Source organism: Populus nigra, chromosome 4, assembly GCF_951802175.1.
Source record: "Populus nigra chromosome 4, ddPopNigr1.1, whole genome shotgun sequence".
Classification (NCBI taxonomy): Eukaryota; Viridiplantae; Streptophyta; class Magnoliopsida; order Malpighiales; family Salicaceae; genus Populus; species Populus nigra.
The window spans coordinates 24179478-24194016 of record NC_084855.1 but is presented as its reverse complement, the minus strand read 5'-3'; the positions used below and the strand labels follow the sequence as shown (position 1 = coordinate 24194016).

General features: G+C 33.3%; 1 protein-coding gene and 1 long non-coding RNA gene across 4 annotated transcripts; one reads left to right on the top strand and one right to left on the bottom strand.

Moving 5' to 3' along the window:
* Positions 1 to 971: 971 nt before the first annotated feature.
* On the bottom strand, positions 972 to 1848 carry LOC133690490 (uncharacterized). Its single transcript, XR_009841455.1, has 2 exons — positions 1184 to 1848; positions 972 to 1071 (listed from the first exon to the last, which is right to left on the bottom strand). It is a non-coding gene; the product is annotated as an uncharacterized LOC133690490 (long non-coding RNA).
* A 5620-nt stretch (positions 1849 to 7468) lies between these two features.
* LOC133692842 (uncharacterized) lies at positions 7469 to 13046 on the top strand. Of its 3 annotated transcripts, none has more exons than XM_062113995.1 (6): positions 7469 to 7647; positions 8599 to 8745; positions 9302 to 9381; positions 9526 to 11418; positions 11928 to 12081; positions 12172 to 13046. In XM_062113995.1, the coding sequence occupies exons 2-6, from the start codon at positions 8607 to 8609 to the stop codon at positions 12897 to 12899; spliced, it is 2994 nt and encodes a 997-aa protein (XP_061969979.1). In that variant the 5' UTR covers positions 7469 to 7647; positions 8599 to 8606; the 3' UTR covers positions 12900 to 13046. The 3 variants fall into 3 exon arrangements, with proteins under 3 accessions (XP_061969979.1, XP_061969980.1, XP_061969978.1); XM_062113996.1 differs by having other exon boundaries at positions 8596 to 8745; positions 9302 to 9366; XM_062113994.1 differs by having other exon boundaries at positions 8596 to 8745.
* The last annotated feature ends 1493 nt before the right edge of the window (positions 13047 to 14539 follow it).

Below are 14539 nucleotides of genomic sequence, written 5' to 3'. Positions count from 1 at the left end.
ATAGTAAAAAAATATATAAATATTTTTAAAATTGTTTTTCATGAAAAAAAAAGGATTATTTTACCATAAAGATGGAGTGAGTTTTGTCTATTTTGAATGCTGTGGACTTTCTTTTTTTTTGTTTTTAAGATTTTATATAATAACGCGGTTGAAATTATGTTTTTTTTTAAATTAATTTTTTTTGTTTAAAATTATTTTTTTATTTTTGGATTCTTTTAATATATTTTTAAATAAAAAATACTTTAAAAAATAACAATTAATACATTTTCAAACACTCTCCAGTCATGTCAAAAACAAGAAATGATGGATATTATAACTAGTATTGAATTTGAATTGAAAATTTGCAATCCCTTATAAAATTTAGTCATTTACCACGTACTTGCCTTTTTCGTTTTTTTGAGGGTTTAGCTTTAAATAGATTTATTCTCCTAAAAAGATTGATTTCATAATTTTCCTAAAAAAATGCTTCATTTGAAATTTCTTGAAAATATTTCAAATTAAGTAGTATGTATATTAGATTTGATCAATTATGTTTTTTTTTAGTGTAAAGATTATAAATATTAAAGGAAAAACTACTATTTAACCCCATATAGAGTTGATGCTAAGAAAAAGTACGATGATTTGGTATATTAACTATTTGGTATATTAACTCCTATAACCTAGTCAAAACTCGAGTAAAAATAATGCCAGATTAATTTTTTAAAAAAATAACATTATTTTAGTTTTTTTAATATTTTCATCCAAATAATTTTTTAAAAAATATATATAGTTCGAACCAACTAAATTAGGGTTGGTTCAATTGTCTAACTCTTGACGCGTGGACCAAGTTTATAATTATGCTGAGAGGTTTAATTTATTTTTGGAAGGTTTAATTTCAAATAGATTCATTCCCCTAAAAAAGTTTGATATGAATATTTACCTGAGTGTGTGTGTGTGTGTGTGTGTTAGATCGCTCTTGTTCGCCAGAAGTGTTAAGTTCAAATAAAGATTTATTCCTCAAGTTTCTGCTGGAACCAAATTCAATATTGTTCTCTCAACATCTGCATGACATGCAATCTATGCCTCCATCTCCTGAGACAAAGCACATCACTGTTCTTAGGCCTTACAAGGTGGTTGATAATGAAAGATTTGCAGGGTCAGGGAAGAAGAGTGGTGATAAACTGACAAAGAAACAGGCGCATACCGGGCAAGCCACTGGGTGGGAGAAAAACAATCTTGGATAAATATTCTCCTGCCTTTTCCGATGAGAAGATTGTTGAATATCCTCCTGCTGATCAACCCACTCGAATAGTGGTATTGAAGCCTAGCCCGGGGAAGATCCATGACATCGATCAAGGCTCTGGTATCACCACCAAGAATGTTACATGGTGAAGATTTTTACGATGAACCTAAAGATGTTGAGGGTCAGGAACGGAGACCGGCGGCAAAGGTGATCACTCGGAACATGCGTGAAAACCTGATGGGCCACCGGAAGGGATGAAACTCTTCTTTCTTCTTTGTAGAAAAGTTTAATTAAACTTGGTAAAAAATTCTTGAAACCCAACCCCTCCTGTACACATATAATACACTCAATGCTGGATTTTCCTGGATTTTAATTCATTCATGCGGGTTTAATTCCTTTCTAGTTGGATTCTCTCTCTCTCTCTCTCTGTTTTTTTTTTTTTTTTCATGAAAAAGATATTGGATAAGCTGAGATGATCAAGGGATGCCCTCAGCATTAATTTTGGGCAAGGAATATTTTATTATGTAAGGGTAATGATAGAGGGTGGTGGTAGGTTTCTAGCTAGCTATCTCTCCTACCATCTATAAATGCCCAAAATCCCACCTCTCAATTTATACGGTTAATGTCAGCGTTCAACATTTCTGGCTAGGTGGTCACCACTGCAGGCTGCAATTCTCAAGGGTTTGCAATTTAATGTGTTTTTTTTATTAAAATTTAACATTTAAAAAAATAATATTTTTAAATTGATGTATTGATATTAAAAATAAATTTTAAAAAATAAAAAATATATTATTTTAATATATTTTTAAGTAAAAAACACTCTAAAAATTAATTTTTACCATATTTTTTTTAATTAACATGGGTGTTCGTGCAAGCTTGCGCGTACCTCAACTAATTCCACAAACCCTGAAGTTAACGATATATAAACTTACACTGATTCTGAGGAGACTCAAACTCATAACCATTTAGGAATAAATTCAAGATCAGACCAATTAAATTATTTTTTAAAATTACTTTTACCGTATCTTTAAATACTCTACTCATGGCTCAGGTAGAATATCAAGTTAATGACTTTTTTTTAATAAAATTTTAAAATAATGATATTTTGAGTCTTAAAAAAAAAAAAATAGGGTAGCACGCTTGACTTGTAACACATATCTTGTTTAATATCTATCATTTAATTAATTTTTAAAATTGTAATTAGATTTTAAAGCACGATACCATTAGGTTGAGAGATGGGATGTTCGTGACATTAAACTTAGCCGTATCTCACTCCTCCATTGGTGCTTCTTGCTGTATGTATACAGGCAAGGAATGAAGTCAGTACACCTGAACATCGTTAACAAAAAAATAATAATTCTACTAAGTTATTGTGTATCTAGAAACAAATTATTATTTATTATAGTAGTATAATTATGAATTTTTCTTTGAAAATAAACAGTGCAACAAGTTTTAAGAGGTAAAATTAAATGATATAATTTTCCTTAACATATCATATGGGTTATATTTATACACAGTACAATTATTGTTTTGACCTTGGAATAAAAAATTCTAATGCTTTTGCTCTAAGGATGTTTTTTTGTCCCATAGTAATACAATTACATTGATGTTTTTTTGAGACAAAAACAATATAATTTTCTCATAAATATTTTATAGTCATTTTAGATTTGTTTTGTTATAGATTTTAAGGTTGCTCAAGGGTATTATTATATTGTTATATACATATTATTTTAAAAAAACTTATTGGTGCTTGCAATGCATGCGCCAGCGTGCAGACGACCCTCCTGTCATTTAGCCAGTCCTTGTAAGGCTATTCGGTCATCAAACATCGCCTTATAGGGAGGTGTTTGGAAGATCTCAACATCCTTTACACGATGGTATGACACATATATCAGAAGCGTTGTTGGTTTGGCATTGGAGATCATTTTTTTCTTCTTATTCTTTTATTTATCCACCTCGAGACTTGCGCCACCCTTGCAAAATTTCAGAGCAACCCCTTCAATTTTTATCTCCTTCACGTTCAGTCTCTATCTTTTTTATTACTATTTTTTTATTTCAGAATAAACTATACAATTACAAATGTTTTTCAACTTCATCACTACCATTTTTTAATATATACATAATCTATTACATTACATTTTTTTTCAAATTAACCCCTGCTATTTTTTAATCGATAAATAATCTATCAAATTATAAATTTTTTTAATTTTACCCCATGTGATTTTTTATATTTTAAATTTAGTCCTCTTTTTTTTAATTGTTATTTATTTTATTTGAGATTATTTTTTTAATTTTCCTTACAAATTTCATCATTTTTTGATTTTTTTTATCAAATTTTATCTCCATTATTTTTGTTGTTTTTTTTCTTTTGCAAGTTTTTTATTAATCTTTTTTCCATGATTTTATCATTCAAAATTAAATTTGTTGAGAGTTAAACTTCTGAATTGAACTCAGGTTCAGGATCTCACAAGTTGTAGGTTTTAAAGATTATATCAGATTTGGGAGCTTCGCCTGGGTTTGCTTAGTTTTTTTTTTTTTAAGTTGATGTTTTCTAATTTTTTATCCAATTTTTGGGTTTTGATTTTTGCAGTTTGATTTTGTATAGTTAGTACTCTATAATTTTTTTCAATTCCATCCCTACTATTTTTAATATATAAATAATCTATCAAATTATAATTTTTTCAATTTCACCCCTATAATTTTTTATCTTTCAAATTTGATCCTCATTCTTTAATTGATATTTATTTTGTTTGGAATCATTTTAAAAATTGTTATTTTTTTTAATTTTCTTAGGTTTTTTTCTCTCTCTCAAATTCTATCCTTGTTCTTTTCGTTACTATTTTTTTTTGCTTTAACAAGTTTTTTTATTAATATTTTCTGATGATTTTATCATTCAAAATTAAAATGGTTGAGAGTTAAGCTTCTTGGTTGAAGCCAAGTCTAGGATTTAACGAGTTATAAGTTTTATAAATTAGACTAGGTTTACGAGTTTCACTTGGATTTGATTGTTTTTTTTTTTAAAGATGATATTTTCTTCTTCTTCTTTTAGAGTTTTGTTTGTTATTTTTTTTTGGCTTGTCTTCTATTAAGTTAGCATTAGATTGTTTGATAATCCGAATAAGATTAGGTCAGATATGTTCTTTTAAATTTTTTTCTTATTGTTTTTGTTTGTTAATTTAATTATTATTGTTGTATTTTTTTTATTATTTAAATTATCAATTAAACTAATAACTCGTGACTTTAATTATTTTTACCCTAATATTTTTTAACATCAACATATGTTCGGCCCACGGAGTAGCACAATTAACAAATCTAGTTAATACCAAGACTAATGGAAAACGAGCCAACCATACCATAGGCAACAACTTCTTGATTATTGATGTAACCCCATGAAAGCTCAACTAACATAAAGTTTATTATAAAATTCAATTATTTAAGTTTTATATTGGAAACATTACACGCAGTTGAATTTGTGAACACATTTGCATATTATTTGTAGGTGGGATATATTATTCATACATGGAGAGGAGCATCCTCTTTTGTCCTCGTCCTCGCCAGATGGCAAAGAAAAATGGAGAATCTCATCCTCTTGTAACCCGAGGAGGGAAAACTACAAAACCCACAAGTTAACAGCAACTTAAATTACTTGTTTATGCATGACAATTAAGGAGTTTGTCCTCGAGGAGACGAGTTGATGTTTTATTAATAAATAATTATTACGACTACATGTATTTTTTTCCCCCATTATCAGAAGTGTCCTCCGGGCCAGGAAAGCAGGGAACAGGGTAGGTGGAACGATGTGGAAAAATTTCAGTAAGATTCAACCTTCCGATCACAACAAGTTAGGGTCGTCGGAAGCATTGCTGAACGTCGATGTGATTCTCGACGTAGTTCAAATTGTATTTTTTAAAAATTTTATTAATGTATTGAATTATAATCACTATCATATTATTTCATTAAAATTTTATTAAAAAATATTTTAATATAATAATTTTTATTTAAAAACATATTAAACTGTAATCGTAATTACATTTCCAAACATCAATAGTCGGATCAAAACCGGCTAGTCCGTGGACAACTTGGATAATTACTCAAGATCTCCCCGTAACTATACAAAATACACATTCTTAAATCACATCAAGTCAAATGGGATTTGTTACTTCATAATATAATAATAAGATGGCATTTATTAATTAATTTGGTATGGGGCCGAAAAGAAAAGAAAAGGTTGCTTTCCCTATAGACAGTGGTGGAATAGATATTAATTCAATTCAATGGTGTTGGCTAAGAAATAAAAGAAAATCCTAACACAAATCTACGGAATGAATGTTCACCATAAATTACATGTTCTCAAGAATAAATGTGCCCTAAGGGCTCCATTTTGTATTATATTTAAACTGACCACGACTTACGAATATATTTAGTTTTCATTGTTTAAATTTATTTTTTATTTAGAATTATAATAACAACTTGTATTTAAAAAAATTATAATTTATAACTTTTTTTAAACTTGTTTTTTTTAAATTATTAGTGTAAAAACTATTATGAACTAGGATGTTTTTTTAAAAATACTTCTCGCTTGAAAATACATTACAGTGATTATATTTTAAACACACTTTTAAAAGATATTCGAACACAATTTCAAATACAAAACCAATCATTCGTCTTGTCTGTGATGAACATTGCAGGCTGCTCTTCTTGTCATGTCAAGAACAAGAAATGAAGGGGCATGCAAGAGCCAAAATTTGAATGCAAGAGCCTCCTATGGCCACAGAGCTCAATCATGGAGTCACATTATTTTTGCAGCAAAGGCAGTGAATGCACTCATATCATATCCTCCATGTTTTCACCTTTCAGTGATTTTTTTCCCGTTGCATCTTATCCTTTGATGTCTCCCAAATCATTGCTAACATTACATGAACGTGGTGGTTATTATTATAACTACTGTTCAATTTGAATTGCAAATATCACGTACTTGCATTCTTTTAGGGTTTAATTTCAAATATCATTCAAAAATTAACACCCGCAGCTTAATTACTGTTTTTAAAAAATAATAATATTATTTTTATCTAAATATTTTTCAAAAGATATAGATCTAGACTAACTTGTTAATTTAATAATTAACTATTAAAGCTGTGATTCGAGTAAAATTTTAATAATTTTTGTAAATAGATTCATTTTCCTATAAAAAAAAGTTTGATATGAATATTTTCCTAGGAAAATTTTCATAGGAGATTTCTTGAAAATACTTGAAACCAGGTATTAAATATATTAGATTTGACCACTTTATGCTTGTATTGTAAAGACGATGAATAGAAAAGGAAAAACCTACTGCATTAAAGATTACTGAAAAAAAAGCTAATGATTGACAATAATAAATAATATACTTTTTTTTTTGTTCCATGATCGAATTTTATAGATAAAGAGCATTTTTTTTTCTCTTCTGGTCTAGTTTATTTTCGCTCAAGCATTTTTAATTAACATGTATTAAATATTTGTTACTGTATTAATTAATATTATATTAAATATTGTTTTTCTGGTTTTACTGTATTAATTATTAACCATCAATTTACGAATCAAATAACAACTAGGGTAATTAATCATATAGTAAATGATGTAAAAATTTGAGACCAAGAGATTTATTCTTTCTGTAGTTTTAAATTCGAGCCTTGTGATTGTTAATATGATGGTTATTAGAGACTTACATGGTTATTTACTTCAGGATCTAAAAAATTAGTTGAGGTGTACATAACTTTACCTATTCACTCACGTTAATAAATAAAAAACACTAGGATAATTCATTAATTAGCATGCAATAATTTTACAAATTAACAAAAGAAGGACTAAAAATCAATGTTACATATCAAAAGAAAAGAATTTATTAAAATAGAGAAAAAAATAACAAGAAGGGTAGTCCTGTAGATTCTTTATTTTTGACCTTTTGACATTATTAAAAATTAATACGAGAAAAAGTTATAATATTTGTGATATGAAATAGCGATACAATGAAGATTGTTATCATATTGTAAATTAATAATGCTTCGAAAAGTATTTTTTTTATTTGACACGAGATAAAAATATATATATATTCTTTTAGATTAGCTAAAAATATTTTTTGTTAGCTTATTTTTAATATTTATTTTATTCTAAAAATGAAAGAAAAAACATTTTCGAAGTAAAATCGAACGTTAACCAACTCGTAATCGAAACACGTAAATAAATCAGAATTAAGGAAACCATTTCAAGTCCGACACTTCCTTCCTTCTCTCTCACTTCCTAGTCGGTGAACAAAAAAACAAAACACCAAAGTCTCTTCCTTCTCTCTGCTAAAATCACACGCTGTGCCTGTGTCTGTGACATCATCCTTGCTCTACAGCGCGAATCTCCGGTCACATTCCACCGGAATGTCAGATTCCTTCTGCCAGGTCTCTATCTCTGTCTCTCTCTAAAGAACTTTCTTTCTATATTGTGTCAGCTGCTGCTCTTTTAGAGCACACAATCACTTTTTTCTGTTCATCACCTCTCTACTTTTTCCTCCCTTCCTCCGATCTCTCCTTTTCTCTTAACTCCCTTTGCTCTTCTTTTCCGGCTCTGTAAAAAAATGGCTGCAAAGGATGGACTCTGTAAAGCTTTTTTGGAAGCTGATTAGCTTTAAAACCTATACCTTTTCAAAAATTTTGACTGAATTTCAATTTATTTTTGACTGAATTGGGTTTTGTTTTGTTTTTGTTACTGATGGGAGAAATTGACAGAACATGGGAATAGGGAATATTGTTTGCAGTAAAAGAGAGCTGTCCTTTTGGTTTGCTTTTCTCTTAAATCAAGGTGGCTTCTTTGGTTTGATTTGTTTGGATTCTTTTACTTTCTTAACAAGCGGTTTCTTTTATTGATTTACTTGATTCTCGTGCCCATTTCCTTTTCTTTCACTGCAAAATCCAAATCATTAGTGGTATCTTCTGAGCTCTCATACTTCTGCAGAAAGAGGGATAAGAAGGGGAAGGGTAGGTAGTTGTGAGTTCGAGTTTTGATAAAAACGGATGTCATTTGGTTCTGATTGATCTAAGTCTGCAGAGGGTTTTGCTTGATTTGGAGAAGCTACTTTCTTCATGTCCTGTCTTTCCTATGTAATTTCCATGTCATGTCTTTCCTATGCAATCATTGACAATAATAAGATTTGGGGTTTCTGTTTAACTTTTTAGAAACTCCACTTTTGTTTTTCCCCTTTAATCTGTTAATGCAATCATTTTAGCAGTATGTTGTTTCTCTCTGTGCTTTTTTGTGTCTCTGAACAGATGTCTTGTTTTAGAGTTGGAGTTTCTGTTTTTTCACGAGGTGCTAAACTGGCAATTGATCTGATGAATTGTGTTTTACAGTAGGTGTTGAGATGAACGGGATGCAGTACAGAAAGGGTCAGAAAATTGAGAAACCGTTTCCAGGATGCTTGGGCAGGATGGTGAATCTTTTTGATTTAAGCAATGGGGTCGCTGGAAACAGGCTGCTCACAGATAAGCCACATCATGATGGTGATTATTTTGTCCAAATTGCTCTTGCTTGAAATTCTTTAGTTGAGATTCTCGTTTCCGTGACAAGCAGCTGTTGCCTGGCTTTAGTAGGTGTTGATTTTAATTTTTTTAACTGCTTCGCAATTTGCTGATTCAAACAGCTTCAGTCATCTGTTGTTACGGCTTTGTTATTCAGGGTGTTTAAGCGATATAAATGAGTCATCTAGCATGTTTTGCATCTGTTGTTGTCTGCTTTTGTGGGCATTCTGTCTTTTCCAGCCACCACAGAATCTCGATTTGCCCCTTCTGGTTTGCTTAACTCGATTCGGAGCTCTTACATGCACCACTGGAACACATTACATTTTAACTTGTTTGCGGGAGATGGTTAGGAATAATTACCTTTCTGGCCTGACTGGGTCTGAATGCCTGTTTTATTTTACGTAGGAGCAGATCCTTCCTAACTTGTCCTGTGTAGGAATAATGGTGGCTGTTTATTTTTCTATTATTGTTGGTGGTGCATCTTGCATTATATTATGTCAAGCCAACTGTTGCTGACATGGAGATGGTGGTTTGGCAGGTTCTTCAATCTCAAGGAGTCAATCAGATGTGGCAAGGATGTTGAGTTTGCCCGTTGGAGATCAGGTTGAGGATAAAATGGTAAACTATTGGAAATTGTTTATTTGTATTACTGACCATAGTCCAGTGAAGGGAGAGATTCTTTGCAGAACTTGTCTGCATTTCTCACACCTGCATTATAGGATACTACAATATAGTGTGTACTGATCTTTGTATGGTCTGCAGATTGTATCTGAGTTAAGGAGAAGCTCCTTGAATAAGAAAGCAAATGCAACACCTATGAAGACACTCATTGCCCAAGAAATGTCCAAAGAAGTGGAATCTAAGCATAATCCACCCAATTTGGTTGCCAAGTTGATGGGACTTGATTCCCTCCCTCACCAGCAGCCTGTTGCAGCTGATGCACAAAGAAGCCACTCTAGAGGTTCTTCGAGGCGTTCTTTAAGTCACTCTGGGATATTTGTGGAGTCTTGGGATGAAGATCATAGTTGTTTGGACAAGCAGATGCCCAGTGAAGGTCGCCTGTGCCAAGAGCAAAGTGAATACAAAGATGTCTATGAAATCTGGCAGCAATCCCAAAAGACAATGGTGAGACACAGTTCACCTCAAAAACGAAATCACAATGAAAATGTAAATACAAAAAAGATGGCTCTTGTTTGCCAGAAGTTCATGGAAGCAAAACGTCTGTCAACAGATGAAAAGGGCCGCCAGTCCAAGGAATTCCAAGATGCACTAGAAGTGTTAAGTTCCAATAAAGATTTATTCCTCAAGTTTCTGCAGGAACCAAATTCATTGTTCTCTCAACATCTGCATGACATGCAATCTATGCCTCCATCTCCTGAGACAAAGCACATCACAGTTCTTAGGCCTTCTAAGGTGGTTGATGATGAAAGGTTTGCTGGGTCAGGGAAGAAGAGCGACAAACCTACAAAGCAACAGGCACATACTGGGCAAGCTACTGGGTGGGAAAGCAATCTTGGATATTCTCCTGCCTTTTCCAATGAGAAGATTGTTGAATATCCTCCTGCTCAACCTACTCGAATAGTAGTATTGAAACCTAGCCCTGGGAAGATCCATGACATCAAGGCTCTGGTATCACCACCCTCATCACCACCAAGAATGTTACATGGTGAAGATTTTTATGATGAACCTGAAGATGTTGAGGCTCAGGAACCAAGAGAGGTGGCAAAGTTGATCACTCGGAACATGCGTGAAAACCTGATGGGCCATCGGAGGGATGAAACTCTTCTTTCTTCCGTGTATTCCAATGGCTACACTGGTGATGACAGTTCATTTAACAAATCAGTAAATGACTATGCAGTGGAAAATCTAAGTGATACGGAAATCATGTCACCAACTTCTAGACATTCATGGGATTACATCAATAGGTTTGATAGCCCCTACTCCACTTCCTCCTTCAGCCGTGCATCTTGTTCTCCAGAGTCATCTGTTTGCAGAGAAGCAAAGAAGCGACTTTCTGAAAGATGGGCAATGATGGCATCAAATGGGAGAGCTCTGGAGCAAAAAAATGCCCGGAGAAGCTCTAGCACTTTGGGGGAGATGCTTGCGCTTTCGGATACAAAGAAATTTATGAGAGCTGAGGAAGAGGATAGTATTAAGGAACAACAACCAAGAGGATCTACATCTTGCATCACTAGTCATTTAAATAAGGAAGATGGCACGGCTGATTCTCCTAGAACTCTTCTAAGGTCCAAGTCTTTGCCTGTCTCTACCACGGTGCATGTTGCTAGGCCCAATGTTGAAGTTTCACCCCCTGATGCTGAAAAAACTGAAGTTCTGAAGGATCTGACAAGGGCAAAGAGCGTGAAATCTTCTCTAAAGGGGAAAGTTTCTAGTTTATTTTTCTCGAGGAACAAGAAACCAAGTAAAGATAAATCTGTTGCATGTCAATCTAAAGATGAATTTCAGTCTGCCATCCCTGAAACCCCTAGTTTACCAATTCCTTTGACTGAAAAAGTTAGTGATGGTGCAGCTCAATGTACTAATAACTCTGGCCATGAAAAGTGTTCATCTCATGGTTTACATGCGCCAGCAGGCATACATACCTATCCAGATTTTATCAGCATGGAAACAAAACAAGACATTGTTTCTCATGAGGTAGTTCTATCTTCTTTCTGTCCTTTTGCTCTGTTTTTTGTTCTCTTTTAATCATGCATGCTGCTGTTGTTATTAAATCAAAAGGTTTGTCTACAGTTGATAATTTATGGAAACATGAACGAGAGACATGACTGCTGTATTTCCTAACTACCATTGTCAAATCCCAGCCTGTACTTCCTACCTCTTACAGTTTGTTGATTAATTGCTGTGGGGTTGGACAGTACAGATCAAGTCATCATGTGGGCTAGGAAAATGAGTTTGGGTTGGTGCGTAATGCATCAATTTTGATAATGTTTAAATGAAACAGTACAAGTCTTACAGTCTGTACTCTTGCCGTGTAATATGGAACACATCTTCATTTTTTACGTGATCCTATTTTAAGCAATGCAGCAATGTCATAATACATTTTTTTCTGGATTTATACTTCCCAGTTGCCACTTCCAGTTGAATATCATTTCTTTCTTTCTAAATGTCTGTTGATCTGATATTCATTTTACAACTTTTTGCAGGGTGGTCTATCTGTAACAAAGCCTGTGGTGCCTGGGAATATGAATGAGAATCAGGATCAGCCAAGTCCAATCTCAGTTTTAGAACCCCCATTTGAAGAGGATGACAACACAATTCTGGAGGCTTCTGGCTTGATACAGAAGCCAGATTGTAGGGGTAAATATCCCATTTTAGGAACTTTTGAGAAATTTCCTTTACACTTGCCAAGTTCCTAGTCAGATCATATGAATTTTTTCTTTAATGCAGGAATAGAGGTGCCTCTTAAGTCTAACTTGATTGGTAAATCACCACCTATAGAATCAGTAGCTCGAACCCTAACATGGGATAATTCTTGTGCGGAGACAGCTAGTTCTTATCCACTAAAACCCTCTCCCTCCCCAGTCTCCTTGGGTGCTGAGGAAGATGAAAAGTACTGGTTTTCCTTTGTCCAAACTCTACTAACAGCAGCTGGCCTTGATTGCGAAGTGCAATTAGATTCATTTTTTTCCAGATGGCATTCACCTGAAAGCCCATTGGACCCACAATTGAGAGACAAATACGCTAATCCAAATGACAAGGAGCTTTTGCACGAGGCAAAGCGAAGGCAGAGACGATCGAATCAGAAACTTGTATTTGACTGTGTGAATGCAGCACTTGTTGAAATCACAGGTCATGGATCAGACAGGAGCACAAGGGCTGTGACGTGCAGTGGGGTACAAAACAGGTTGGTAGAGGATGCACAACCCATGGTAGCTGAATACGTGTGGGCTCAGATGAAGGAATGGTTTTGTAGTGATGTGAGATGTGCTTCTGGGGATGGTGGTGGGGACAGCAACAGCCTGGTGGTGGAGATGGTGGTGAGGAAGGAGGTGGTAGGGAAAGGGTGGATAGATAAGATGAGAGCGGAGTTAGATACTTTACGGAACGAAATAGAAGGAAAGCTGCTGGATGAACTTGTTGAGGAGACTGTCACTGATTTCGCAGGTAGGATGTGATGAGGCTTTTTAACTCTTTTTTCCCTATTTATTGCATCAAGCTATCTATTTGTGTAATTGAATTTCAACAATGAGGATCCCAACACCTTATTTGTTCAATACCTGTAAGTGCCTAAATTAGTAAATAAATATGTGCTATTTGGCAAATGTGAGTTCACTTTTTGATAGCTGCTGATGGTCCATAGAAGATATCCTGTTGTGTGAGGTTTTAGTGGAATTGTACTGCTACTGACCATTGAAGATGAGTTGTTAAGGCGCAGAATTCTCTCTACATAATTTTCTTAATATGGTCTCTCATGAATCAATCCCTTCTACTCATCTTTTATTATTTAAATAAATGCTAGCGTTGAAATCCAGTAAAGAGGGATATGGTTAAGTTGGCTTGAGGTGTTCATTTATACTATAAATCAACAATAAATTTGTGATAAGGTTATAAATTAATTTATCCTCAAAATTGTAGGTTTTGAAATGTAGAATGGACATGTAACTGAGTCCAAATTAAAATTCAATTAAAAATAGCGAAGTTGTTAGATCTGGCTTGACTCGGAAAAGAAATGGACTCAATGTTTGAGTAGATTGTTTTTTTATTAAAATAAAATAAAATCATTTTGTTTTTTAAAATGATTTTGTGATATACCAATCAGGTTTAATCAGGGAAACTGAATTGTTAAAAACTCGTTTCGATCAATTTTGTGTATTTTTTGTTACTTCAACTAGGAACTCCAACTCATACAAGATTCTATTTTGCAAGTTTCTCTGATCAGCTCATCAAATCACGGCAGATTTAACAGCTACTGATGAAAGAAAGTGAGCAAATTTCTATCAAATTGATTTGTTTTTTTAGCAATATGTTTAACATGTAAAATTATATTTTAATATATTTTCAAATGAAAAAACGTTTTTAACACAATACCAAATACACAATTTCACTTGTTCGATCGACTCGGCATTGAACTACTATGAGTATGATACACTTCATAACACCAATAAATTAAAAAGAAAAAAGAAAAAAAGAGGGGGAGAATATTCCATGATGGCTGACACAAGCCAGTGTGTACCTGGAATCTACTGTTACCAGCCAAAAATCTTCAGCTGTTAAGCTTATAAAATAGAGCCAATGGAAGAGAGGTCCCATGACCTACAGCCTGTATTATTTTAATTTTTTTAAAAAATAGCTATATATAGTTTCTGAATATAAATATAAAGGCAACATCCAATATCGTTATTTATAAAAAGAATTATATGTAATTAAAGATATTTTGGGTCTGTTACGGAGTGAAAATAACACTGTATACTACGAAAATAACACTCTTTTTTTAAGTCTCTGTGAGGGTGGAGAGAAAAACTCGATGCAAGACAAGGACTTTTTTTTTTTTTTGACAAAATTAATGAACAGGTACAGATCACGTGACTTACAGCGGTATCTATGGATAAATTAGAAGAGTTTGGAGTACCTATGAGGCAGAGAGAGGAGAATCTGTGGCTCTGATCTCTGAAACAGATGTTGACACGAGGAAATCTAAAGACAGAGATTTCCGTAATCCCTTGGATCCACCAAAACACTTCTTGCAGCAGGCAGTTCCCATAAGTCTGTTTCATTTGCCGCTCAACACACTTCTACTTGCATAAAAGTTGGCGTT

Excerpts from the sequence above, each read along its gene's own strand:
- LOC133692842 (XM_062113995.1), top strand. The coding sequence starts at position 8,607 with ATGAACGGGATGCAGTACAGAAAGGGTCAGAAAATTGAGAAACCGTTT. Across the intron at positions 8,746-9,301 it reads AGATAAGCCACATCATGATG|GTTCTTCAATCTCAAGGAGT; the intron begins GTGATTATTTTG and ends GTGGTTTGGCAG. Across the intron at positions 11,419-11,927 it reads AAGACATTGTTTCTCATGAG|GGTGGTCTATCTGTAACAAA; the intron begins GTAGTTCTATCT and ends AACTTTTTGCAG.